General features: G+C 43.2%; 1 protein-coding gene across 3 annotated transcripts in view; it reads right to left on the minus strand.

Annotated features, from left to right (window-relative positions):
* si:ch211-1e14.1 (UPF0606 protein KIAA1549) overlaps nucleotides 1–26,736 on the minus strand; it is an 87,549-nt gene that overhangs the window by 31,233 nt on the left and 29,580 nt on the right. For all 3 annotated transcript variants that reach the window (XM_067420199.1, XM_067420197.1, XM_067420198.1), the window contains exons 3-8: nucleotides 5,709–7,826; nucleotides 4,825–4,913; nucleotides 2,166–2,334; nucleotides 1,944–2,074; nucleotides 953–1,142; nucleotides 38–97 (exon numbers count right to left, since the gene is read on the minus strand). In XM_067420199.1, coding sequence (XP_067276300.1) covers nucleotides 38–97; nucleotides 953–1,142; nucleotides 1,944–2,074; nucleotides 2,166–2,334; nucleotides 4,825–4,913; nucleotides 5,709–7,826 — 2,757 coding nt within the window. The remainder of the gene's footprint in view (nucleotides 1–37; nucleotides 98–952; nucleotides 1,143–1,943; nucleotides 2,075–2,165; nucleotides 2,335–4,824; nucleotides 4,914–5,708; nucleotides 7,827–26,736) is intronic.

The following is a 26,736-nucleotide window of genomic DNA, read 5'->3' on the forward strand; positions in this document are numbered from 1 at the left end:
TACCAGCGTGTTAAGCTTAACAATAGCAGACCAATACCTGTTTTAACCCATGAAGATCGCAGCAGTTGGGATGTGTTCAGCTCTGGGTAGTGGAAAGCTAATGGTCAAGAGAAGAAGAAAAAAACAATCTGAACAACAACAACAAAAAATTCATTAAAACATAGCACATCACACTGAAGCTGCTTCCTAGCTGGTAGAAGTTGGTGAAGATATTTTATAGGCTTAAAATACCACTAGATTGGACCATGCCGATGGAACCCAGTCTAACCAACTACATTGTTATAAAAACCGGCATGATCACCTTAAAGAGTTAGTCTACCCAAAAATGAAATTGATGTCATTAATGACTCACCCTAATGTCGTTCCACACCCGTAAGACCTCCGGTCATCTTCGGAACACAGTTTAAGATATTTTATATTTAGTCCGAGAGCGTATGGAAGTATATGCACACTATACTGTCCATGTCCAGAAAGATGAACGTAGGTCTTATGGGTGTGCAACGACATTAGGGTGAGTCAATAATGACATCTATTTCATTTTTGGCTGAACTAACCCTTTAAAGCACCCACACACAACAAATTAATTGAGCTGCTTTTGGGCCCAATTCTCCCCTTCCAACAATCTTAGGTAAAATAATGATTATCTTATTTGATGGTGCTACAGATTATATAATCAGATTTCCCTGTGGTGTGAGGTGTGTTGAGAGTGATTGAATCTGCTCAGAAGAACGTCGGCAACAACGTCGAAACAAATGCATGCTCAAATCAGAAAAAGTGAGCTGACGAAAGACGGACACATAACGCGACTTCATCCAAAACCTTTTCTTTTCTTTTCTGCAGTCCAAACACTATCATCGCCATTTCTTCTTGCCCTGTCGTCCGCCATGTTTGTTTACTCTAAAGTTTTTGAATGTATTTATATAATCATACAGTAAATAGTGTGTGTACTCACGTTCTGCAATCTGGTGTACAGGGAAGCCCAGGTAGTAGCTGAACTCAACCACGCTAAGTTGGCGAAGCAGAGCGCTCACCTCTGTCCCTGGCACATACCCACGGACATCACGCACAGCAAAGGTGATCTCCACTGGAACCTTCTGCTGTTGCACCGCCTTGCCCATAGGACTCAGTGTGATGTTTAAAATCTACAAAACAATTCACTCTCAAAGATAAAATTATCGAAAACTAAAGCAATGAGACATTAAAATGACTCTCCAGAAAGGGATTTTAGAGAGGAAAAAAAAACATCCAAAAGATATCTCTGAAATTTTAAAACCCCAAAATATCCAGGTTTTCTTAATTTCAACATCAAATGTAGAAGGTGAGCTACAAAATAATATTTTAATATTTATTAAATAAATAATTTAAATGATTATATAAAACAATGAAATAATTTAGTAACAAAAATAGTAAAGCTAAATAAATTGATTAAAAATCTTATCTATGAAAGTCTTTTCGTAGATAAGTTAAGCTATGAAATATATCAAAGTCTCTTTAAATCACACTTACTTATCTACTCTATTAAAAAGGCTCCTGAACATTAGTGAATGAAGTGAATAAGAGCCATTAGTATTGTTGCCTTGACAACGTGTGAATTGAGCAGTCCTGCTCCTTCCTTATCCAATCAGAGCAAACAACTGGAGATGATGTCATTCCACTCCAACTGAAGGCAATCAAGCCTTGAATTCACATCACACAAGTTAAAAGCAGGCTTCTTTTTGCCAGCATAAAAAACGACCTTGTTCCAGAATAAAAATATTGAGATTTACTCTCATTTGACTCGTTTACATTGGCATTATATACCACTGCTACATAAAGAAGTAATTTAAGCAAATTGGAATGAAATAAGAATTAAGAGGATTTGAAGGGGTTCAGTGTCAGGATATTGGTGTTAGTCACTCATTTGAGCTTTTAATACTGTTAACTGGGTAAAGCAGTCAACTTACATTCACAGTGAAGTTTGTGGACTCCTGTGAGCGTCTGCGGACTTCAGCTAAGGCTGTGATCAGACCCTTCTCTGTCTGCTCACTGAAGGTACACATACGCACATCTATGTGGCTGGGTACAAACTGAAGTACTGCAAAACACATGCATATAGTCAAAATGTTTGGTGAAACTCATGCCATCTCGACATGCCACAAAATATAAATGGCCAGAGAGAAGTGTACCTGAATGCACATGATACTGCAGGCCTGGTACAGGACTGATCGGTGACACGCTGATAAAGGAGCTGGTGGTCCGAGCAGAGATTTGCAGGGCATTAATGACTGATATGGCCGTGTAAACCACTGCACCAGACACTGCTCGAAACACAAAATCTGGAGGAGCTTTCACTACCTATAACACACAAAGAGATTATTATGAACAATGAATGTCAAGGATATGTACATCATATTTGTAATAGCAATTTTACATCCTTTTCATGCATATGGAGAAATATCAAAAAGCCTTTCAGTGAGGCTGATTTTGTATTGTGTTTAAATTCAGGGAGTTGCAAAGAACCATTTTGTTCCCACTGAGCCAAATTAGGTGTTGTTTGCTCATGAGGACCCAAGAGATAAAAACAGGAAGGGAAGATTTTATCTATATGTCCCCCTGACACATCACAGGATTACAAAACATATTTAAAGTTTCTGTGATTTAAACCAAGAGTGAGCAGATTAAACAATCTCTATTAGAAAACATTTTAAAAGAAACAAGAGCCTAAACAAATGCTGCCTAAAATGAATAATTGAAACTACTTTTCTTGTTCCTTTAAATAGGGATTTCTTGAGAAACTGCAGGTGAAAAACATTGAAATATCACACGTTTCCACCCAAGTTGTGAATTCAATTTATGTGAAAAATAGTATTAATTGCAAAAACTATGCGTGTGTGATTGAAGCAACATATTTCATCCTACATGTTCAATAGAAACAAAAAAAAACAAAAAAACTTTACATTCTGTATTTTTATCTTATATCCCAAAACGTGCATTTTAATGGTGAACAATTTTTCACCATTAAAAAAGCTTTTATCTTTTCATAAAAAATAAAATAAAAATAAAAGCACAAATGTTATCTATAATCAAGATATTTGTAGTTTTAATTGTTTACTATTGTAAAAAACGTCTCGGATTATAACTATAACCCTTGCTTGCATATGCAGAAGCTATAAGAGAACGCCGGCACATAGTAGAGTTAGATTTGCGTTGAAGCTAGTGCTCTACGTGAGAAGGTGTGGCGACGAAACGCAGTGCCTCGTTCCCTTTCAGGAAACAAGGGTTATAGTCATAACTTGAGACATTCCCTTTATCAAGGGAACTCGCACTGCACCGTCGAGTGATGACACTCTGGAAAAGACATTCCACTTCAGGCTGTAGTCTCCTCGTAGAGGGAGCCCTAGAGCTGAGAATGGTCTCAACAACACCGGCTGACAAGCCATCCTCTAGGTACTGAGCCCCCTCAAGGGCCAGACCCATAGGTCCCACAACTCTGGCCTGGGGTGAAAGATTGTGCCCCCTGCCTGAAACAGCAGATACCTCCTCAGAGGGACCTGCCATGGAAGGCCGACTAGGAGTGCAACGATGTCGGAGAACCAAACTTGGATTGGCCACCGGGGTGCTACTAGGAGAAGGCTGATGCCCTCCCGGCGGACCCGCTCCAGAACTCCCGGGAACAGAGCGATCGGGGGAAATGTGTACAGACGTAGCCTCGGCCACGTCTGCGTCACGGCATCCAGCCCAAGAGGGGCCGGATGCCTGAGGGAGAACCCCAGTGGGCAGTGGGTCGTTTCTCGAGACGCAAACAAATCCACTTCCACTGGGCCAAACCTCTCGCACATGGCCTCCACCACCTCGGGGTGGAGTCGCCACTCCCCGGGCCTCAACCCCTGCCTCGATAGGACGTCTGCTCCCTGGTTCTGGACCCCTGGGACATACATCGCTCTGAGAGACGACAGTTTCCCCTGGGACCACAGGAGGATCTGGTGAGCCAACTAGCATAGAGGGCGCGACCTCAGACCCCCCTGATGATTCAGATACGATATCACAGACATATTGGCGGATCGTATCAGGACATGGTGGCCATGGAGGTCCGGGAGAAAGCTACTGAAAGCTTTGTAAACCGGATTCAAAGCTACCGGATTCAGAGCTACTGAATCCTCCGACGAGGAGTGGGAAGATGCCTCAGCATGCCCGCCTCCCATCGCGAGATCCAATTGAGAGCCCCATGATCGGCGCCGCAACTCTGCCTCAACAGACGCGGGACCCGATCCCTGGGGCTCGTGAGCCTGGCCGGTCAAGGGGATAAACACGGCCAGACGTGAGCGCAGCACTCGGAGCAGCAGCTTCTCACATTCACTGCTGGTGGCCCCCTCGAGAGCCGCCTGAGCGTGCTGTGTACCGAGACACTGCACACACAGCCGGCGTGTGTCCATAAGTGTGGGCACGGATGCACACACCGTCTAAACTGCTCGCTTGCCATGCTTTCACTTTACTTTGGGACAGACAAACAATAAATAGACTAACAATATTGACACAGAGCACCTACGCTGAAGAGCAAAAGCTAACTCTACTATGTGCCGGTGTTCTCTTATAGCTTTCGCATATGCCGTCACATACAACGTCATGACGTAGCACCAATCAGATTGGCGACAGATTCCATTCATGCTTCAGACGACTCACGCTGGGGGCGTTCCCCAGAGTGTCGTCACTCGACGACACAGTGTGAGTTCCCTCAATAAAGGGAACAATAGATTTAAATGTAGAAGAGTTTCTGTCACTGCTTGAAATCAATAAAGATGAGCAAAAAAACATAACATAGACCTATTGATCCCATGTCCACAGTACCTGTAGCTCCACTGAGCGGTTGTACTCGGCTTTGAGAATCTCTCTGACTTTGACTTTAGCATATCCAACAGTAGACCCCGGAGGAAACCCTACAACAGAGCAAATATCATGTTTGATGCTATCATTGGAGCCTTAAAGCAATACTTTTTTTTTTTTTTGAAAATGGGCTCATTTTCCAACTCCCTTAGAGTTCAACAGTTGAGATTTACCATTTTCGAATCCATTCAGTCGATCTCCGTGTCTGACGGTGGCACTTTTACCTTGGCTTAGCATAGATCATTGAATCTGATTAGACTGGTAGCAGGTTCCTCAAAAATGACCCAAGAGTTTCGATAATATTTCTATTTAAAACTTTGCTGCCATACCATGGGTGCAGCAGGCGCAATATTACTCAGCACCTGAAAATAGGTGCTGAGTAATATTGGGTGCTGCACCCATGGAATGGCAGTAAAGTTCCTTGATTATTACGCAGGAATGAGAGTATAGTTCCTAGCCATATCAGTCTAGAAAATCACATTTCATTTTCCGCCGGCCTTAGTACACGATGTAACTACAGAAGAGTCAAGCTTTATATTGAAACTCTTTGGTAATTTTTTGAGCAAGATGTTAGTGTTCTAATCAGATTCAATTATCTATGCTAAGCTATGGTTAAAGTGCTACTGCCAGACCCGGAGATCGGCTGAATGGATTCGAAAACGGTAAAACTGTAGGGGAGTTGAAAAATAAGCCTATTTTTAAAAAAGCAGAGTTTGCCTTTACATATAAAAATAAAATTTAAATAAAATAAAAGTAAGCTTGCTTTATGGATTTAGTCACACATTGATGAAAGAAAAAAATTCAGGAGCACCTATACTGTAGAGCAAAATCATCTCATTATATCTTACCAACTCTGATCAAGTAGGTGTCCGGTTTAGTGATGTTGCAGAGATAACTCCGAGCAGTGGTTGTTGGAGGGGTCGTGATTAGGTTTGTACCAGATGTGTCCTTCTCAGTGGTCACCATTGTGTTGTTGTAGCTTGTGATAGTAAAAGACGTGACAGTGGTGTCATCATGTAACACTGGAGGAGACATAGTTGTAAGGCTACTGTTCAGTGTGGTGTTATTGCTATCAGTAGTCATGGGGTCAGATGGTGTTCCAGAGACAAATCCTTCATCAGCCATCTCAGTTGCAGGAGGAAAGGAGGTGAAGTTGAAGGTTGATTCAGTTGGTAATTCAGAAATAATAATAGAGGTGGTTACTAAAACAGTGGGAAGTACACTACTAGAAAAGAGGGTTTCTGTTGGGAGTGAGGTGATTATCCATTGGCTGATATTAACAGAAGACATGCCATCCGGTTCTTTGGTCACCGGAGTTGGGTTAGTCACCAGTAAGGAAGTGTTGTATTCTATAAATGGTGTGGTAGCCCACTCGGTGGTTGAGTTTATATCTCCTAATGAAGATGAAGGGTCTATTGAGGGTGTTAGTGTGAATGATGGATCCAAATACGGTACTGTAGTATTTGTTAGACTCGGCCCAATTTCAGAGGGATCCAGGATAGTGGTGTTAAAAGGCTCAAAACCAGAGATATCCGTTGACGATTCCTCAGTCCAGGAAATGTTACTTTCAGACTGTAAATCTTCATCAAACAAAGCTGTTAGCATGTAACTTGGGTCAATGGTGTAGGTTCTAGTGCTCACAATATTTGTGGTGCCAACCGGTATGAAAGAGAAAACACTAGAGACAGTCTGATTGACACTGTGGTCTGGCAAGCTACCATTGTCCTTGGTCAACTGGATGGTGTAGTATTCTAAACTGTTCATGTCTGGTAAAAGGAAATCAGTGGGTTGGACAGTAACAGTGCCTGCCCAATCAGATGCCAGTTCTGAGCTCTCGTTGACAGACTGGTTTTGGTTTAAGACATCTGTTGTTGTTGGGACAATAGGTAAAGAATGGACTCTGGTTGGTTGGATGGTTAAAAGAGAAACGGTGTGGCCAAGGTCCGATGTCATGGTAAAGGGCACGTTTGTAAAACTCTGAGAGGTTGTTATGTGTTTGGTAAAGTCAGTGTTGGCTCCATCTGAGGTTGAATTGCTATTAAAACGGGAACTTTCAACAAGATTGCTGGAGAAAGAACTAGTAACACTGGTAGAGGAAGGATACAAGTGTTTGCTGGAAAATGACATGACCAATCTTGTTGGGAACATAGTGTCATAGGTCTCAAAGTTTGAGTCCTCAAAGTCATACACATCAGATGGTAGATTGGTAACCAGCGAGTAGTCGTTACCTTCAGATCCCATGAAGGACATTGTTTCTAGGTAATCTCCAGAACCATAGTCCACATCCATGGTGTAGGTTGGGAAAAAGTCTTCTGGTGGACCAATAGTTTGCTCAACAGATGCTGAAGTCATTGTATGTATGAAAACCACACGACTTGGCTCCAATTGCTGATAGCCTGATTGAGTGTTTGTGTCATGACTGGCTGTTAACTGAAGGTCTTTGATTCTGGTGGATGGTTCCAATTGGTTTCCAACAGGTACATTAGTGTCCCTGCCTCCTATTGTCCCATACTGTGTTTGAGAGGAGAGCATAGGATATTCATCAGGAATTCTCCAAGGAGAATTTTGTCCAACTAAAGGCAAGCTAGAAGGCACAGAATAATCTGTAGCCTTTGAGGTTTGGGGAGCTGGGCTGATAGCAGACCAAGATAAGGACACATTATGGGATGTAGGCACTGGAGATTTTAGTTGTCGAGGCTGTCTGGAAGAACCTCTGTGGGTAGATTCAACTGCCTCTCCAGACTTTAAGGAACGTAAAGGAGGTGTGGCAAGAGGCTCTGGGATCGTGGCAGAGTTCAGAGAGTAAGTGAATACCGATCCAGTGTTAAAACTGTGATTGTAATTCTCTGTGGCTTTGGATGGATCCGAACTAGTTGAAAGAGAAAATCCAGACAAGGCAGTGGATGCATTATGCAGATCTTCCATCGAAGACTCATTTGGCATCTTTGAATCATCCAAAGGCCAGACTAAGGGAGACAGAAAGACAATAAAATCCAGTAAATGAAATTATACGATGCAAATTATAGAAATAGCAACAAAACTATAAAGGAAACCTGTTCCATTATGGCAGATATAACAATGCAATTATACATAACATACATAACATTGCAATTTAACGTGTGTATCTGTAATAGTTTTAAGAAAAAGTAATAGACAAACTGTTCAAAAGTAGAACTGTCCCTAAATAAGGTTACACTTACACGCTATAAGATTTAGCCTGTGATGTTAATATGATAGATAAGAAGTGCTTTACATTATTATTGAAAATGAACCTCATTTATGAAACGAGCAAAACAAATTTGCGAGCAAAAGTCGTTCTGAGGTATATTGTCAAATTCATGAATGTGTTCACATCATAGGTCATTATGCTAATTATGAATGAGTGTGCACGTGTGCCTTATTTACGAATGATTGAAGTTCATTAACATACACACATTTAACTATCAAATCTGAGGTTTACGAAGCAAAGAGTTTCCAAAATCATATATATATATATATAGAAGGTGTAGTTTAGGAAAACTGTGGGAAAATAAATCACCATAGTTGCACATTGTTGTAACAAACTACTACTAATTCTATGTCTAAGACTTAAACAAATCTCAATTCAACATCCAATATTAATAAGAGTTAAGTAGTCAACCTTTGAACCAATAAGGTTAAAATTGATTTTTATTTTAACATTTAAACAATATTGATTTGGACAATTGTGAACATGGACAACTCATAAAATGCAACACTGACTTAGAACGTAGAAAAGAAGGTTAAAATCTTCCCCACAGATTTACTAACAATGATTTTTATGAAAAGTGATTAATTGACTCCTATTTATTGATGTTGCTTGTTTAACTTAAAATGCATTAATCAGGGTAAAACACAAATGCAGTGAAATATTACTGGCTACTATCAGAGTTACATCAAAAAGTTTGAGTGTTGAGGAATTTCATCATTGTGCCTAGATGCTTCAAGGCCTTTTCTCCTGCATAAGTTGCATTGTCGTGATTATCCAAGTCACAATCTCGTACATGTGCAAGTGGTTTGGAATGTGCCAAGGCCATGAAACAGGAGAGTATTTAAATAATTAAGCCACTTTCAAGAAGGATTCCTAAAAGCAGTATCAGTCTCTCTGGTTTATATTCCACTACACGTTTTAAAAAATTTCCATTTGCATTGCTTTTTACGGTGGGTGAGGAGGATGGGCATATAAGCTGGCAGTGTTTGGCCTGATATTCAGAAGCAGCTGCACAGTAATGAAATGACCCATTCTGAAACCAAGGATGGAAGACAGAGGTGAGGAGCTTCTTAATGAAGCTTGAAAATGAGCAAAACAGTCTCAAGACTTATTTAGAAGTGACTAGTTTTCCCATAGAAGGTTAGGTAAATTATTCATCATATTTATTTTGACTTGTGTCGAATAATAATTAAAACAACTTTTTAGTTGTGCCAACTGGTGCACTTTGTATATTTAGATCTATATCAAAATAATATAATATCATGACTGAAATTTCAATATAATATCACAATAGGATGATTTGCAAGGTGGAATAGAACAATGTGAAACTAGGTTAATGCATATCCTAATATGATGATTTGCAAATGACCTCTAACCAACTATAAAAATAAGACAATAAAGATAAAAATACAGATTTCAGATTTGCAGATTTATAAATATGGATATTGGCTGTTTATTAGTACTTATAAAGCATACATTAAAGGGATAGTTCACCCAAAAATGAAAATGTTCCCATGTTACTGCACCCTCATGTTGTTCCAAACCTGTATGAGTTTTTTTCTTCTTTCGAACACAAAAGAAGATATTTTGAAGAATGTTGGTAACCAGACAGTTGACTGCAACCATTAACTTCCATAGTATTTTTTTTCCTGCTATGGAAGTAAATAGGTGCCATCAACCGTGTGGTTACCAACATTCTTTAAATATCTTCTTTTGTGTTCAACAGAAGAAAGAAATTCATACAGGTTTGGAACAACTTGAGGGTGAGTAAGTAATGATAACATTTATATTTTTGGGTGAACTTTAATGCCTCATTCTGCATTAGGGCTGCACGATTATGACATATCCTAATGTTTGCACTTTGACTTTGAGGAGTATCATTCCGGCAGCGCATGCGCTTCAGATGATCAATGCAATCCGTCACAGTTCTAATTGCAAGAAAGCTCATCAAAATGACTATTCCTAAACTGTTTAGCTCATCCAAAAATTGTAATACTGCATTTACTCACTCTCATGTTGTTTTCGCGCATCACGCAATCCTTGTATTTATGCATGTCTGTATTTATTACAGTATGCGCGTTGTGGTAAATCTGTTCATCATATAAAGCCACTGTGTCTCTTCAGAAGACTTGGATTAGACACTCGATTGGTTATTGTTACGATGCCTTTATTATATTTATTGGGTCTTTTAAGTTCAAGAGAAAAGGACATTGAAATGGAAAATTTTAGGTTTTATAAAGATTATCTTCTTTTGTGTTTGGAAGTTAAACTAAACAACATGAGGGTGAGTACATGATGACTGAGTTTACATTTTTAAGTGAATTATACCGTTATCAATATCATATATCGTAATCAAATCGTTAGTTCATATAGGCTGTTTGCACGGCTTTTTACAAATGGCGGACCATTTCGTTTGCATTCAACCAGTCAGCGTACTACTGTCACAAGTTAAGATAGCCGAACATGCTCTAAACACACTTCTTGTACGCAGATTAATATAAGTGGATTTTTTCGGGGTTTTTTGTAATCACGGCTTTGAACGATTACATAATCTTGGCATCCATAATCGTAATCGTGATTAGAAATTCAATTAATTCTGCATGACCTTATTCTACATCCAAGAATGTGTGAAAAGGTAAAAACATCCAGTATGCAGCAGTGCTGTGGGCGAAAATGCCTTGTTGATGCTAGAGGTCAGAGGAGAATGGGCTGACTGATTCAAGCCGATAGAAGAGCAACTTTGACTGAAATAACCACTCGTTACAACCGAGGTATGCAGCAAAGCATTTGTGAAGCCACAACATGCACAACAAGATAGAGCATCTTTGGGATGTGGTGGAACGGGAGCTTCATGCCCACAAATCTCCATCAACTGGAAGATGCTATCCTATCAATATGAGCCAACATTTCTAAAGAATGCTTTCAGCACCTTGTTGTATCAATTCTGTAATAGAATTAAGGCAGTTCTGAAGGCGAAAGGGGGTCAAACACACTGTTAGTATGAAGTTCCTATTAATCCTTTAGGTGAGCGTAGATTAAGTTGATTAACCAAAACAAAATTAACCAAAGAATTAACCAAAACACAGGAGGTACTCCACTTTTAGCGGAAAAGGTTACGTCTATACCTTTTAAGTAATTCATGCTACATGTTTTGGTATTTATGTTCAAATGCTAATGCTAATGCAAATGCTAATGCCAGACTTTCAAGTATTGCGCTTGAACGGACAAACTCACACAAGAAGTATGTCAGCAAGTCATCTGCAACAAATCACATAAAATGGAACTCGAGGTTTAAAAGACATCAATCAAACTCGTAATGACATGAATATGACTCATAGAAACATAGTAGTCCTTCAACAACATCTCAAAATTCAAAGCATAAGCCAGATGGATTGTGATTCAGCAATAACTGACATCACTCAGCCTTCTGAAGAATCCCCACAGACACATGGGCTTCATACAGATGACTTGTTAACCCACAATTTTATATTTAGACCAACAAAAAAAGGACAAGAAAAAAAAGACATGGATATAAGAGAGAACATGCTATCATATACAACTCTGGCTCTGTTATCAAAAGAAACGGCATTAGAGAAAGATCCATAATGTCAGCCAAGCCCACTGACCACTTTAAAGACGATGAAAGGAAAGAAAAAGAAAAATATGTGACAACACAACAGTGAAGCAGCAAATAAGAAACAGCTTTTTGGCATTATTTATGTGATTGACTTTTTATCAAATATGAATCACACAACAGCAATGCACAAATGAAACAACATCTTTTGCTACATTAATCAGGTCAGTATGCTCTGTGCCTGGGCTCCTTGAGAGTAAATGGTTTTTTGATAGTATATGAGGCGGCGTTACTCACTGCCATGCTCTGGGCCAAGTGTTTGAAGCCCTTATAAAGCAGGCGGCTGTGTAAAACAGATGATCAACAATATAACAGAGAGAGAGAGAGAGAGAGAGAGAGAGAGAGAGAGAGAGAGAGAGAGAGAGAGAGAGAGAGAGAGAGAGAGAGAGAGAGAGAGAGAGAGAGAGAGAGAGAGAGAGAGAGAGAGAGAGAGAGAGAGAGAGAGAGAGAGAGAGAGAGAGAGAGAGAGAGAGAGAGAGAGAGAGAGAGAGAGAGAGAGAGAGAGAGAGACTGAAGAGAAACAGTTGTTAGATCTTAACAATGGCAGCAAGAAAAATATTCTAAAGGTAACGTTTTTAAGACTACATGAACATTGGCACTCAATGCTGTTACTGTTAATTAATTAAAAATATTAAACTATAAATCTTATGCCTAATATGATAAAACCGGCTTTGTTAATGTTTCTTGTCTCATCACATTAATAATCATGAATTATATAACATGTATCATGTAAATTATATAGCCTATTTTACAATACAAAATGGCGAAATTAAAGGTGTATGTCGATCATTTCTATCGATCTTTTAACATTTATATTCTAAAACTGCTGTCAAATATGAAAGTTTTAGTCTAGGTGCTTGAATCTTATATCGCACTTTTATGAACTTTTTTATGAAGTGTTGTGTTGGAATTCATGCTCAGCAGCTTCTGTGAAAGCCCACATACTATGATTGAATTGGTCATCGCAAACATTTTGACATTGTCAAGGGCTATCTATCCGCTGAGGCAGCTCAGATGAGAAGGTTGGTTTTTGCCATTGTTTAATACCCTTTACACCAAAGTAGAGTTAATATTAAGCAATACTACTGTGCTGTTGAATGCTTGAATCTGATTGGCTGACGAACGTTCTAAGGTGTGCAATTTTTTTCAGGGAAATGCACGGCAAAATTAGTCAAGGCAGGCCTTGACCGCATTACAGTTCCATATCACTTTACCAAATAACTTCAGTTATTTCAAATGTCTTTACAGCCTACAACAGCAATAGAACCAAAACCCACAGTGACACTGACCAAGCAAATATGTATAGCAAACAAAAGGATAAAAACAACAATTTCCACGTTTTCCCCACAAAATTATGTTTAATTATTAAACGCACATATTTTTTTTCTTCCGCTCTCTCTGCTATCCCACTCACACACTACGGACACACCCGCACAGAAATGTGTTTCCAGCGCTTCTCTGACGAATTTATCAGTAAAATAGTTTAGCAACTTAAAAGCTACATGACATTTGTCACTGGCGAGGAAATAAAGGTGTTCTTACAGTTCCGTTTTAGTAGACAATGCTGCCATACACTGCTGAAAGAGACGCACAAACTGCTCTCTCTCCCCAATAACTCACTGCATTAATAACTATTAGTCTGCTATAAGTGGCTGAAGCCTCCTTTACTAGCTCTAAAATGACATTTTAGAATTGGCAACGGAGGCTTGGGTTTAGATGCGTAAGAAATTAGTCCTGCACACAAGAGCGTTTTAAAGACAAAACCTGACTAATGTCTTGAAATAAATCTTCTGAATAATGTTTTGAGGTGTGGCAACTGTAGTCTAAGGGTATTATTTTTTTAATAACTCAACGGCCTGACGTCAATTATTCTTTACTTATTTCACTACTTTTACAGATTTCTCTTTAGAAAAATACAGTTCGGACCTCAGTGGTGGGTATGGCCCTGATTGGAAATTATATACAATGAATCTATTTTGATCACAAGTGATATTTACATAGATTTTTCTGTTTTCTTCATGGCATGTTTCATATTTCATCTCAACTTTGCATGCAAGCGTTAGCATAACAGCTTGTTTTTTGTACCTTAAAATTAAGACATTTTACCATTAAGTTCATATATTTAAAAAATGTTATACTGTATACAGTGTCTTGCAATGAAAATGAATGTTGGAGTACTGCTTTAAAGAACCTGCAAGTTTATTTCTTAAAGCAAAATTATGTCATTTCATCTACACGCTTGATGAAGCTCTAAAACTCACAGGAGTCATCAATATCCACAGTTTGATACATGATTGTATTTCAGAGGAAAGGCGAGACTCATTAAGTAGTCTTACTGTGGCAATAAGTGGTTTAAATGGCACACAGGTGAATATACTAATGTGTTCAACTAGCTCGAACCAAACATCAACTGCTGATCCACCCTTTTTCAGGTCACTGAGCAAGACTAAAATTAACAAACAGGACAGAAGAGGTGCAGACTACTGCGTGACCTCTGACCTCATTAGATGGGCGTTCGGACATTTAGATTTCTATTCTGAGATCCCTATTCCCTCAGGAGTCATTCTATAAAACATTAAAGCCACAACCACCCATGTTTTTCTGTGCTAGGCCAATTAAAATGGGCTGTTTATCCAGTTTTGAAAACACTTCAACTGCAAGTCATGTACCATCCAGGATTGACAAACAAAGCAGAGGACCAAGATCCTTAGCACAAGTCTTTATTTTCGAAAATGACTCCAGTTAAATCAATCAAAACCTGCAGAAAGCAGAACAATCCAATCTGTACACTACAATTATTTATGTCATGACAACCAAGTGTTCGGCATGGTAATGAATACAATAATGCCGGTATGTTTTTTATAGGTGGAACATTTTTAGAAGCTGCTGCTGTTATTGCTGTTACTGCTTCTGCTGCTAAGTATGGGACTGGGTACTTCCATTACATACACAACACCATGGTGTGAGCAAGTAAGACTGCTGCTGCTGTACAATATAGCGTACACAAATTACCCATAGGAAATGTATACAGGTGGAGCTGGGGAAGGTGGGTTTTTTTTAAATGTAAATGTAATTATATATAATAGATGGTCTAAAAAGTTTGCCATATATATATACTTTACCAAATAACTTCAGTATATATATATTAGGGCTGAACGATATTCTGTTTTAACATCGACATCGCGATGTGCGCGTGTGCGATAGTCACATCGCCGGAACATGCGATGTGAAGGGTAGTAGTATTTTTTTACGGTCTATGGTAGTAGCCCATGGTGTATTAAGGAAGCACACAGTAAACACGAGTGTGTTGCTGGAGTGACATGCACGTTCCTCATGCCTGCACAGTGATTGGTTCGCTGTGCCGCTGCTCACCGCCAAACATTCCCGGCTAAAATGCGCGACGAAGAGGATCCGAATAGGGGGGAAAAAAGGTTCGTACCAGAAATGATCTTTTTGGGACTATTTTGGCTACATAAAGGAGGATGTTGAACAAAAAGAGGTACTTTGCATAGAGTGTCTTGTGGCCACAAAACAAGAAAACACCACCAATTTGTCTGATCACTTAAAACGGCACAACAAATCTCTTTACGATGAATACAAAGCAGGGCTAGACATTAACGCTTGTCCGGGACATGTGGGTGTTTTGAAGGGACAAGTGAAAGAGAATTTTACTTGACTGACGGACAAGAGCCTGATTAAAACAAAAAAATAACTAGTGAATCACCAAAATGCAAGAATGTTTGTGCATTTATTTAGTGTAAGTGGCGATCGATTGTGGATAATATATAATGAACTGATGATAATAAGGTCGCGCTGTTGACGCTCGTGCAGCCTCTCGAGGAGAAATCACAACACTAGAGCGTTTTCCTGAATACCATCACGACGACTGAAAATGACACTGATATGACAGCTCCATAAACAACTAATTAACATTCACTTAGTCACTTACATTTTTAGATGCAATAATTAGTGTTGTTGTTCTATTTCAGCAGTGAAAATCGTTGAGTTATGCATATAACTACTGTTCCCAGAAGGAGGGAAACGAGGTACAACACATGACTATGGGATATCGCGCTCTAGCGCCATCTGCTGAAGACACCTTTATTCACGCCTGAAAGGCCAATGACGCATGACGACGTGGGCGGGGTCACCTGCCCACAGCATATAAATGCGGTCGTATGCGTCATCCCCTTTGTTCAGTTCAGCTCTTCACCGGGCCTCCGACTGCGCGGGGCCCAGAGGTGTTGTACCTCGTTTCCCTCCTTCTGGGAACAGTAGTTATATGCATAACTCAACGTTCCCATTCAGTCGGTTCACTCGGTACAACACATGACTATGGGACATATATACACGCCCCGCGAAGTCGCTGAAACTAAACGTAAGGGACCAGCACCGCCACATATCCCATTTCCCAGGGAAAAAACGGCCTGTAGTTAACGCCGGGTAAACCGGACAAAACGTGCGCAATAATGCCTAGCTGGCATCCGCGCAAAATCTCAAACCAAGCCCCTAAAATGTTCATGTCCTCGTAGAGTGCTCACACCCTTCCAGGCAGAACCAACTCCATACATGCTATAGAAATAGCTTGTATAATCCCATGTGAAAGACATCGCTTAGATAGCGGCTCCCCATGTGCTGAGTTGGAAATCATGACAAAAAGGCTGGTCAGGCAAGTGCATAGCCTACAACTGCCCAATGCACCTGCGTACAACTTGCAAATGGCACAAGCACAAAGCAAGTCTCCTGTCTTCCTCTGAGTCAGAGATTTTACAAGGCAGGCCGCTCGAACGAGAGCGTATACTACCAACATGCCTTTTAGGCATATCTGCCACGTTTGGGCGCAACACCACCAAGCACAGCTTGGGATCCATCAATAGTGCATGAGGATCACCAAACGTGCTTCACTGATACCAGTACCAATGAAAAGGCAGCATCCTTATATTCAAAGATTTCTAAAGGCTCAAACAGAGGTTTACAACTAGCCTCCAGAGTCCAGACCAACCATCAGGTCATGACGGCACCATTACGGTTTGTAACGAGCCTAAAAACGCAGACCCAAGCTCCAGGTATACTTTGGATGTCTGCGTTCTGCGTACCATCCGTGTGACATAATTATTGTCAACAGGAGGGTCTACAGTGCGCATACCACAGCTTACGAGTGACTTGCACAAAGTTCACTTAGAAACACACAATCTGTACTCAAGCCGAAAACATCCGTCAGCATGCAACCTTAGACGGACACTGCGCATACCACAGCGCATGTGCAAGAACAACAGAGGTGACAGAAGAGTCACAAATATTATACTGCACGCGTATTGAACTCGGCCATCCGTGTTCATTCGATTGTGCCAGAGATACGTCTGGATGTGGAAAATGAATTATACCCGGGCCTTTATGGCCAAAAAAGTATATATTTGAAAAGCTCACACTCTCAAATGTGTGCGAGATAGAGTGGAATGCGAGAGCTCCTCGGCAGTCCATGAACTGTCTGTGTGAAGTAATTATCAACATCAGAAGAGGTGCACACACAACCACACACATGTGAGTGACATGAATTATGTAGCACGTTTCCCACGTACTATCGTACACTCAAAGCACTTTGCGCTTATTTCCGGGATCTCTCCTCAACCACCAGCGGTGTACAGCATCCTCGTGGATGATGCGACGGCAGCCACAGTACAATGGCGCCATTGTGCGCTCATCTCCCTCCAGCTAGAGGTGGAGAGGAGGGCCAAAAGCATCTTTCCACTAATGTGGCCAATAAAGTATACTTTGAAAACTCCCGCTCTCGACTGTACTCGAAACGGTGTGAAATATGTAGTATGCCCGGACCCTTTAGAGGAACCAAATATGCACGCTTAAGCGCAGCACCATTAATGCCCTCGTGAACACTGAATCACCCAATAGATTTCCAGTATGGAATGGGGGTGATTTCTTTCTGAGAAGAAACCAGTAACCCCTCAATCAGGCACTGATACGGTGATACAGATCTTCACCTGCACCAAACTTCAAACAAGCACTAATTTGACATAACATGGTGCGCTTCAAAAAATGCAAGCGCCCTGTTTTGTCGCTATAATCAGATTCTCCTTCTGTCAACATGTAGGTCCTGGAGACCACAGTTCCCGTTAAGGGGTAAAGAATCTGCGTCCTGCCTGGGACAGCAGGTCCCTGCGTAGGGGAAGACACCATGGTGTCCAGCAGTGACATGGTACTCGCGTTTGTCGCTTACCCTGTCTTTGCCGGCCAGCGAGGGGCCACAACAATCAGTGCCAGACTCTCCTGAACCACTCTGTCTAGAGTAGGCTGTCAGTATGTCTTGGTTAGAACTGGAGCTTAATCAGCTCCAAGCTTGGAGAGACTGTGTATGGTAAATGGACTGCATTTAGCACTTTCAACAGACCCTATGGCCATCCAAAGCACTTTACATGTTGCCTCACATTCAACCATTCATACACCAACGGTGATGTCAGCCATGTAAGGTGCCATCCAGCCCGTCGGGAGCCGCTGGGATTAGGTGTTTTGCTCATGGACACCTCGACACTTGGTCAGGTGGACCCAAGGATTAAACTGCCAACCTTCCGGTTTGTAGACAACCTACATGAACCACTGAGCCCCTGCTGCCCGAGAGAAACATGTACAGTATAGTCTTGGGCCATGCGACAGGGCATCCACCCCCAGGGGGTGCTCCTGTCTATTGAGAATAACAGCTCGCAACGCGTGTTATTCGTGGACGCAAACAAAAATCTCCCTCGGCACTGCTGAACCGAGCCCAGATCTGTGCCACTATTCGAGGGTGCAGGCGCCACTCTCTGACTCGTGGTCCCCCTCTGGACATTAGGTCCGTTCCAATATTCATACGGCACGGGACCTACATTGCCCGGAGTCCCGTTAAATGCTCGCTGGCCCATATCAGGAGCGTCCGTGTCAGTTGCATCAGAGGAAGAGAGCGAGTACCTCCCTGTCTTTTTCTATACGACATTACTGTCGTGTTGTCCATTCCGACAAACACATGTCTGCCTTTTAAGTGCTGAGCAAAGTGTTTTAGTGCCAGAAGAACCACCTGCAACATCATTTGTGTGACACTCTTTCCGACTGCCGGCCACTCTCCTTACAGAGTTGCCCTGGCACAGAGCTCCCCATCCCTGTAGTGACGCATCCGTCATCACCACTATACGTGATGTAGCTCTCCCTAGAGGAACCCCATCTGCCAACAGACCCGGGGATGCCCAGGGGATCAGAGCTCGAACGCACAACGGGATTATTGTCGGTCTGTTCTAATGCCATGCGGCATTCAGACCAGTGCTCGGCGCCCATCTCTGGAACGCATGGATAAAGAGGAGACAAAGCCGGATGACTGCTATCATCAAGGCCATGAGCCCCAGCAGTCTCAACCTTGTACGAAAACACACTTGCATGCCCCACTGAAACCGATTCAGGCAGCTGTGAACATTTTCGACTCTTCGTACTGACAGCCTAGCTGTCTTCTGTACTTAATCCATCTCTAACCCGAGATATGAACTCCGTTGACACGGAACCAAGGGCTCTTTATTTTTTCATTTTTTTTTACATTTATTAAAAAACCCAGAGATCGTAGATGGAAAACAAGCTCCTGTGTTTGTAACAATGCTTGTTCCCTGCTGTCTGCGGCCAGGAACAGGTCGTCCAAAATAGGCGAACACTCATGCCCTGATGACACAGTGGAGCCAACGCCGCTTCTGTATGCGAGGTACAGGTCGAACAGCGAGTGACATACTGCAAGCACTTTTGAGCTTGACACAATAACCACTCTAAGTTGTGTACTCAACTGCTGCAGAGGGTTTTTTTTTTTTTTTTTTTTTTAGGAGGAGGAATTAATGTTGAAATACCTCTTCCTCCATCTTTCCTTGTGGCAAAAACTGAAATAGCCATTTTGCTGAGGAAAGCACGGATTTCCCCTCAATAGTGGGGAAAAACCTATTTTTTTTACAGTCTATGGGAAAAACCCTCTCGACCAACGAAGTTGCGATTACTCCGCCGAAACAGAGGGGGCGCGAGACAACCCGCAGCCCCACTGGAATCGTGCGAAGAAACCACGGTGTTGTTAGTGCGCACGCATGCCACCGTTTTGACTTCGAGGCGGGCAGCGAGGATTCCCAGGCATCACCTGTGGAACCCCGCTGCAAAATGCATGACCTTGCATTTTCCTCCTCTGTTAGTACAGAATATGAGGTTAGCTGCTTCAGTGCATTCTGATTGTTTTGACAAATCAACACATGAGGTTTTGTTATACACAACATGCTTAAAACTGAACCCGCTATTTTGCAGGGTTACTTCTACAAAAGATCGGCAGGCGAGTTTGCACCGCTGATTTTACTGGAGTCAAACAAGCTTCTCTGTATCATGGCAGGTTACTGCCGACAAACCTTGTTGCCGCTCTAATACAGGCCATGCAAGGACCATCACTTCGCTTCCACCCACTTTGGGGGGACCGCGATCTGCCCTGCTTGAATATTTATAGCGTCAGAGCATTTCTCGCCCGCATCCAGCGAGACCGAATCACCCTGTGAACACTACACTCGATCGTCCCAAGTTTTAGTTCCGAAACCGGTGATCACCACCTGAAGACAGGAGCGGGCCTTGTTTGGCCACTGCCCCGCTAAGCGGAACGATAGAGCTGCCGGTAGAGCGCAGCATGCACTGCGGTTGGCGAGCTCTAGCCTAGCCGCCTAGCGCGGACAATTCCAAACACACTAGACAGTGTGATGTATACCCGAGTATACCCTAAACACCCACATGTCATAGTACAGGGGCGGGTATCCAGATATTTCTTCTGAAAAGGAGTATTAGCCATTTGTTAGTTGTACTAAACTCAAGCTAAACACTTGTATGCCTTTCCTTCAACAAGAATCACCACTGAGGGTTATCGTGTGAATGTGGCTTAAGTTTGAACGTTTTGTTTTGAGAAAAACTTATTAGCCTTAGTCAGCATAGCTAAACTTGTTGCTAAGAAGCTTTCTCTTAGACCTTTATTTCGACAAGAATCACCACTGTGGGCTTCCCTTGCGAAAATGTGGCGTGATGGTGTTCTAGCAGCACGGTGAAGAGCTGAAGAACAAAGGGGATGACGCATACGACCGCATTTATATGCTGTGGGCAGGTGACCCCGCCCACGTCGTCATGCGTCATTGGCCTTTCAGGCGTGAATAAAGGTGTCTTCAGCAGATGGCGCTAGAGCGCGATATCCCATAGTCATGTGTTGTACCGAGTGAACCGACTGAATGGGAACGTTCACAGCAGAACCGTAACACGTCTCACTCATAGCAACAAGTGTGAACGATTCAGCGTTCGAATGAATCGTTTGAATGAACGACTCAGTGACTCACTTGTTAAGACGGTCACCTGCTGCCACCTACTGGAGGTTTAGTTTCATGTTTACACATATTTTCCAACATTTCTTTTTGTCACTTGTAATGAGGCTTGCTTATTAGTGAAATTATTAATATCACGGAATGGTAATTATTGACTTTAGCCTGGATTGATGGCTCTCAATATCGCAATATATATCGTTGGGGAAAAAATATCGCAATGTAATTTTTTTCCAATATCGTGCAGGCCTAATATATATATATAACCTGTGCTGGCAAAATGAGTCTCAAAAATGAGTTTCATATTCTCTATTAAAAAAAATCAACTAGCAACCATACCTTAAAATAACACAAAATTTAAAAAAAACCACCAGATCTACACCTAATATCTATTGAAAAAATATATATTATAAAAAAAAATTCCATCATACAACAATTGTTTGATTACATTTCACGAGTTCACACTTACAAATAATTCAGATAGAATAAATAGTATGCGTATTTGGCGTGCTGTCCGAGGAGAGGGCTCCGAGCTCGGTATTTGGCCCGAACCCAGAGTACTCCCCCCGTATCTCTGGTTAGGAAAGTTAACCAGGTGCGTGTGAGGTAGAAGGGGTGGTGGAGGGATGCTGCAAACTTTGTCAAGGAACATTGGTGAGTTGACTGGCTATTTATGTGATCCTCTACTTGAGCTGATTGGTAGACATGATGATTACTGATTGTTGACAGCTGGTTGGAATGACATCATGATTAGGTAGATCATTTGCACGTGCTTCTCCCGAACTTAGTTTTTTTAAGAAACATCATTTCACGAGTTCACACTTACAAATAATTCAGATAGAATAAATAGTATGCGTATTTGGCGTGCTGTCCGAGGAGAGGGCTCCGAGCTCGGTATTTGGCCCGAACCCAGAGTACTCCCCCAAAAAATTGCTACTAGCATAGGACAGCAGCCAGTAAATGATGTTGATGCCCCCCAAAAGTTGCAGAGCATGAACTGGTGCTGTGCCGATCGAAGGGGGGTTAGTTACTGGATCGGGAGATCTTTGATCATTATTTTCTGAGGTTTTGGTGGTCGTGGTATCAGACGGGTGAAACTCGTTGGTAGTCAGCTGGGGGTGGTTGCTTGTAGGCGGGAGGAGATAGCAGTGCTGTGGCGACGAGCTGTTTCAGCATGCTTTCGAACGTATCCAATGGGCTGGCTGTACAGAGAATTAGGCTCCTGTAGGAGTTGAGAAGATGACACTGCTGTGGTGGTGGGACTAGTTTGGATGGAGGAACAGAACTCCTGCAGGAGTGAGGTTGGTGATACTGCTGGCAGTGGAGATGAGCCCTTTGAATCTGCTTTCCCAAACTATCCGAAGACCCAGTTGTACAGAGAATTAGGCTCTCTGTAAGGGAACGGTGAGACTGCTGAGACAGTGGAACGGGTTTTGGAAGGTCATATCAGAGCTCCTGCGGGAGCGGAATTGACTGTAACTGCTGCAGCAAAGATACGAGACGTTTCAACTTGCTTTCCAACTATCCAAACGAACCATTTGTATGGACGATTGGGCTCCTGTGGGAAAGGAGATGGCGACATTGCTGTGGTATTGAAACGAGTTTCGGTGGAGTATCGGGCTTTGCGAGAGCGGAGTTGTCGATACTGCTGCAGCCGTGGGGACGAGCCGTTTTAACTTGTTTTTTGAAACCCCCGGGTTGGAAGTAGAACCTCAACTCCTGCGGAAATATGGAGAAATCACTGCTGCGGCAGTGCGAGCAAGTTGAATGGAAAAACGGAACTCTTGCGGGAGCTGAGGCTGTGGTAGTGGAGGCTTTGGGTGGAGGAACTGGCTTCTGTTGGAGCGGAGGAGATGACACTGTTTGCAGTAAAAGTCGGTTGGAGAAACTGGGCTTCTGCTGGAGCGAATGAGATAACACTGCTGCGGCAGTGAGAACCAGCTGGATGGAAAAGCTTAGCTTCTGTTTGAACGGAGGAGATACTGCTGCGGCAGTGAGAGCCAGCTGGATGGGGAATCCTGAGATTCTATTGGAGCGGAGGAGATAACACTGCTGCGGCAGTGACAGCCAGCTGGATGGAGAATACGGAGCTTTTGTTAGAGCGGAGGAGATAACGTTGCTGCGGCAGTGAGAACCAGCTGGATGGAAAGCTTAGCTTCTGTTAGAACTGAGGAGATACTGCTGCGGCCGTGAGAGCCAGCTGGATGGGGGAATACTGAGATTCTATTGGAGTGGAGGAGATAACACTGCTGCGGCAGTGACAGCTGGCTGGATGGAGAATACGGAGCTTCTGTTAGAGCGGAGGGGATAACACTGCTGCGGCAGTGACAGCCAGCTGGATGGAGAGTCCTGAGCTTCTGTTAGAGCGGAGGAGATAACACTGCTGTGGCAGTGAGAGCCCGCTGGATGGGGAATACGGAGCTTCTATTGGAGCGGAGGAGATAACACTGCTGTGGCAGTGAAAGCCAGCTGGATGGAGAATCCTGAGCTTCTGTTAGAGGGGAGGAGGTAACACTGCTGCGGCAGTGAGAGCCAGCTGGATGGAGAATCCTGAGTTTCTGTTTGAGCGGAGGAGATAACACTGCTGCGGCAGTGACAGCCAGCTGGATGGGGAATACTGAGCTTCTGTTTGAGCGGAGGAGAGAACACTGCTGCGGCAGTGACAGCCAGCTGGATGGGGAATACTGAGCTTCTATTGGAGCGGAGGAGTTAACACTGCTGCGGCAGTGGGAGCCAGCTGGATGGAGAATCCTGAGCTTCTGTTTGAGCGGAGTTAACACTGCTGCGGCGGTGACAGCCAGCTGGATGGAGAATCCTGAACTTCTGTTAGAGCAGAGGAGATAGCGTTGCTGCGGCAGTGACAGCCAGCTGGATGGGGAATACTGAGCTTCTATTGGAGCGGAGGAGTTAACACTGCTGCGGCAGTGGGAGCCAGCTGGATGGAGAATCCTGAGCTTCTGTTTGAGCGGAGTTAACACTGCTGCGGCGGTGACAGCCAGCTGGATGGAGAATCCTGAACTTCTGTTAGAGCAGAGGAGATAGCGTTGCTGCGGCAGTGACAGCCAGCTGGATGGGGAATACTGAGCTTCTGTTAGAGCGGAGGAGATAACACTGCTGTGGCAGTGAGAGCCGGCTGGATGGAAAAACTGAGCTTCTGTTTGAGCGAAGGAGATAACACTGCTGCGGCAGTGGAAATTTGAGGTGGGTTCCTGCGGGAGTAACTGGAGAGATGCTGCTACGGCAGTGAATATTATTGATTCACTTAGTGAATTTGGTGATGTTGAAATGGAGCGGATGTGGTGGTCCTGTAGGATTGAGTGTATGGAAAAAAGCTGAAGCTGAAACAATTTTAGCTGATGAGGGTCTGTTGGGCTTCTTTGATGTGGGAGCGATTGGAGCGGATGTAGCTCTTGAAAGCCTCTGACGACCAGTGACCAAGTTTTTGGATCTGGTGCTGGGAGAGACCTTTTTGAGCAGCTGTGGTTGCTGCACCTATGCGGAATGAATGGCTAGAAAAGTTGTCTGCTGAGATGCCGGATAGAATCAGTATAGACTTGAGGTGTTTTTGGAACCAGAAACGTGTGACAGGGCGGTTAGCATCGTCTGTGAAGAGTGGTTCAGAGAAAAGTTTAGTCTGCGAACTTCTGAAATGAAGGTAGGCTAAAAGGGATTGATACGGCTGGATTGGTGATGGAAGGTTGAAAATGTAAATGGAATGCCCTTTTTTCATTTGGTCCGTCTTGCTTTGTTTGATGAAGTAAGAGATCGTTTCGTTATCTAGCACTGCTAGGTCTGAAATTGTAGGATGAAGCTTTGGGTTGAAGGTGGATGTGATGGTAATTTCTGAGCTTCTGAGAAAACCGAAGAAAGCCAATATGAACATTGCATCCAGAGTGCGGGCAGTATTGGTGTAGTGGTATCCTCGGCGGAGGGTGGAGATACATTTGGTAAGTATATCTAGAGTTATTGGTTGTCTGGCGTCTGGGTGGGTGGGTTGAGTCTTTTGGATGCCTTTGATGAGCATGGATGTTTGTGAATTGGATATTTCTGGAGAGGGCACACCAAACGCAAGTTTGTGAAAAAATTGAATTCCGCTTAGATAACCCTTGATGGAGCTGACTTGGAGGTTCTTGGTGCTGTTGAGATAAGATATGAATGAAGTGATGGTAAGCGAAGAATAATCTTGAAAATTCAGCTTGTATATGGAGTGAAAAGACTTGAAACACTTCCATGCAGTTAGGTAGGATTGAAGGGTTCTGGGGGAAACAGCTTGAAGGATGGGATTGAGAGAAGCGTCAATGAGGGGTCTCAATGGGTGGTTTATGGGAATATTAGCTCTCAATACTTTGGTACTGGGGTTGGGAATGGGAATGGGTCCGCCTCTGGCGCCAACAGCCTGAATTTCTGTGAGGATCTGTGCTCTAATGTTGCTGGCGACAGGGGGCAGTTCCAAGGCTGTAGAATTCGGCAGGAAGGGCATCTGTGTTGCAGAAAACAGGGTGAATGGAGCACTAGTTTGGGAAAAAGTGTTAGGCGGATAGAAAACCAGGGGCCGAAAACCGCTTGCGGAGGCAACCTCTCGTTTCAGTCGGTCCCCGACAAAGAAGGAATGGGAAAAAGGGGAAAGAGGAAAGCTAAGGAGGACAAAAAGCTGCTGGGCCTGCACCGCTAGCGGAGGCAGCCTCGCGCTAGAGTTTGATGGTGGGGCTGCAGGCCAAGGGAAGGGGTTAGAAAAAGTGACAGGAAAAGGCTGTGATACAAAGCTTGAGCTGCTGGCGGAAGCGTACTTACGCTTAAAGTATTGCCTGGGGCAGAGGAAACTGGTATTGTAACCTGGGGTGCAATGCTGGAAAACACCCACGGTCTCTGGCTCGGCGGAGCAGAGAGATGAGTTGGGCTGGGTGGCGGCGACGATGGCAGCGGTGGCTGGAACTGGGGCGCGGCCCGGGCTAGATGAGGGCCTGCTGCAGTGGCCTGGTGCTCGAGGAAGAACCAATTCTGTGGGAGAAGGGGTCTTTTGAGAGCGTGAGTTCGGATCCTTATGTTTCCTTGATCTGTTTGTAGTTTTGGAAGGTGGAGTGGATTTTGGAGATGGAGAAGCTGCTTGAAGTGACACGTACAGGTTGTATAATTTGGCTTTATTAATTCTTCTGGAAAAATTATCCTCGACACTGATTAGCACTTGTCTTAACCCTAGTACGGTCCATTTCTCTATTGCTGGAATCGTAGGTTGTACTGAGGAGTAGGAGGAAGCTGGAGATGGTGGATGTCTTGAAGGTGGAGGCGATGGCAAGCCTCTGCGTCTCGGTGTACGGGATGTGGCTCGGCTGGGCCGACGGCCACGCTGTGTTGCTGGAGATTCAGTCACGGTGTCTTGTTGGGTTGTGGTGCTCCTTGCAGCTGTGGAATGCTGTAGAGGATCTTCGTCAGATGGATAAATTTCATTCTCAAACATTGCAATGGGTAGGACCAATTTTCTTCAGCTCCTGCGGAAGCATAAAGAACAACACTGTTTTGGCAGTGGAGAAACGGTTAGCCAGAGAAACCGAGCTCCTGTGGGAGCAGAGGGAACTGCACTGCTTGCAGCAGTGGAGAAACGGTTAGCCAGAAAAACTGAGCTCCTGTGGGAGCAGTGGAAAAACGGTTAGCCAGATAAACTGAGCTCC

This window comes from Pseudorasbora parva, chromosome 16 (assembly GCF_024679245.1).
Source record: "Pseudorasbora parva isolate DD20220531a chromosome 16, ASM2467924v1, whole genome shotgun sequence".
NCBI classification, from domain to species: domain Eukaryota; kingdom Metazoa; phylum Chordata; class Actinopteri; order Cypriniformes; family Gobionidae; genus Pseudorasbora; species Pseudorasbora parva.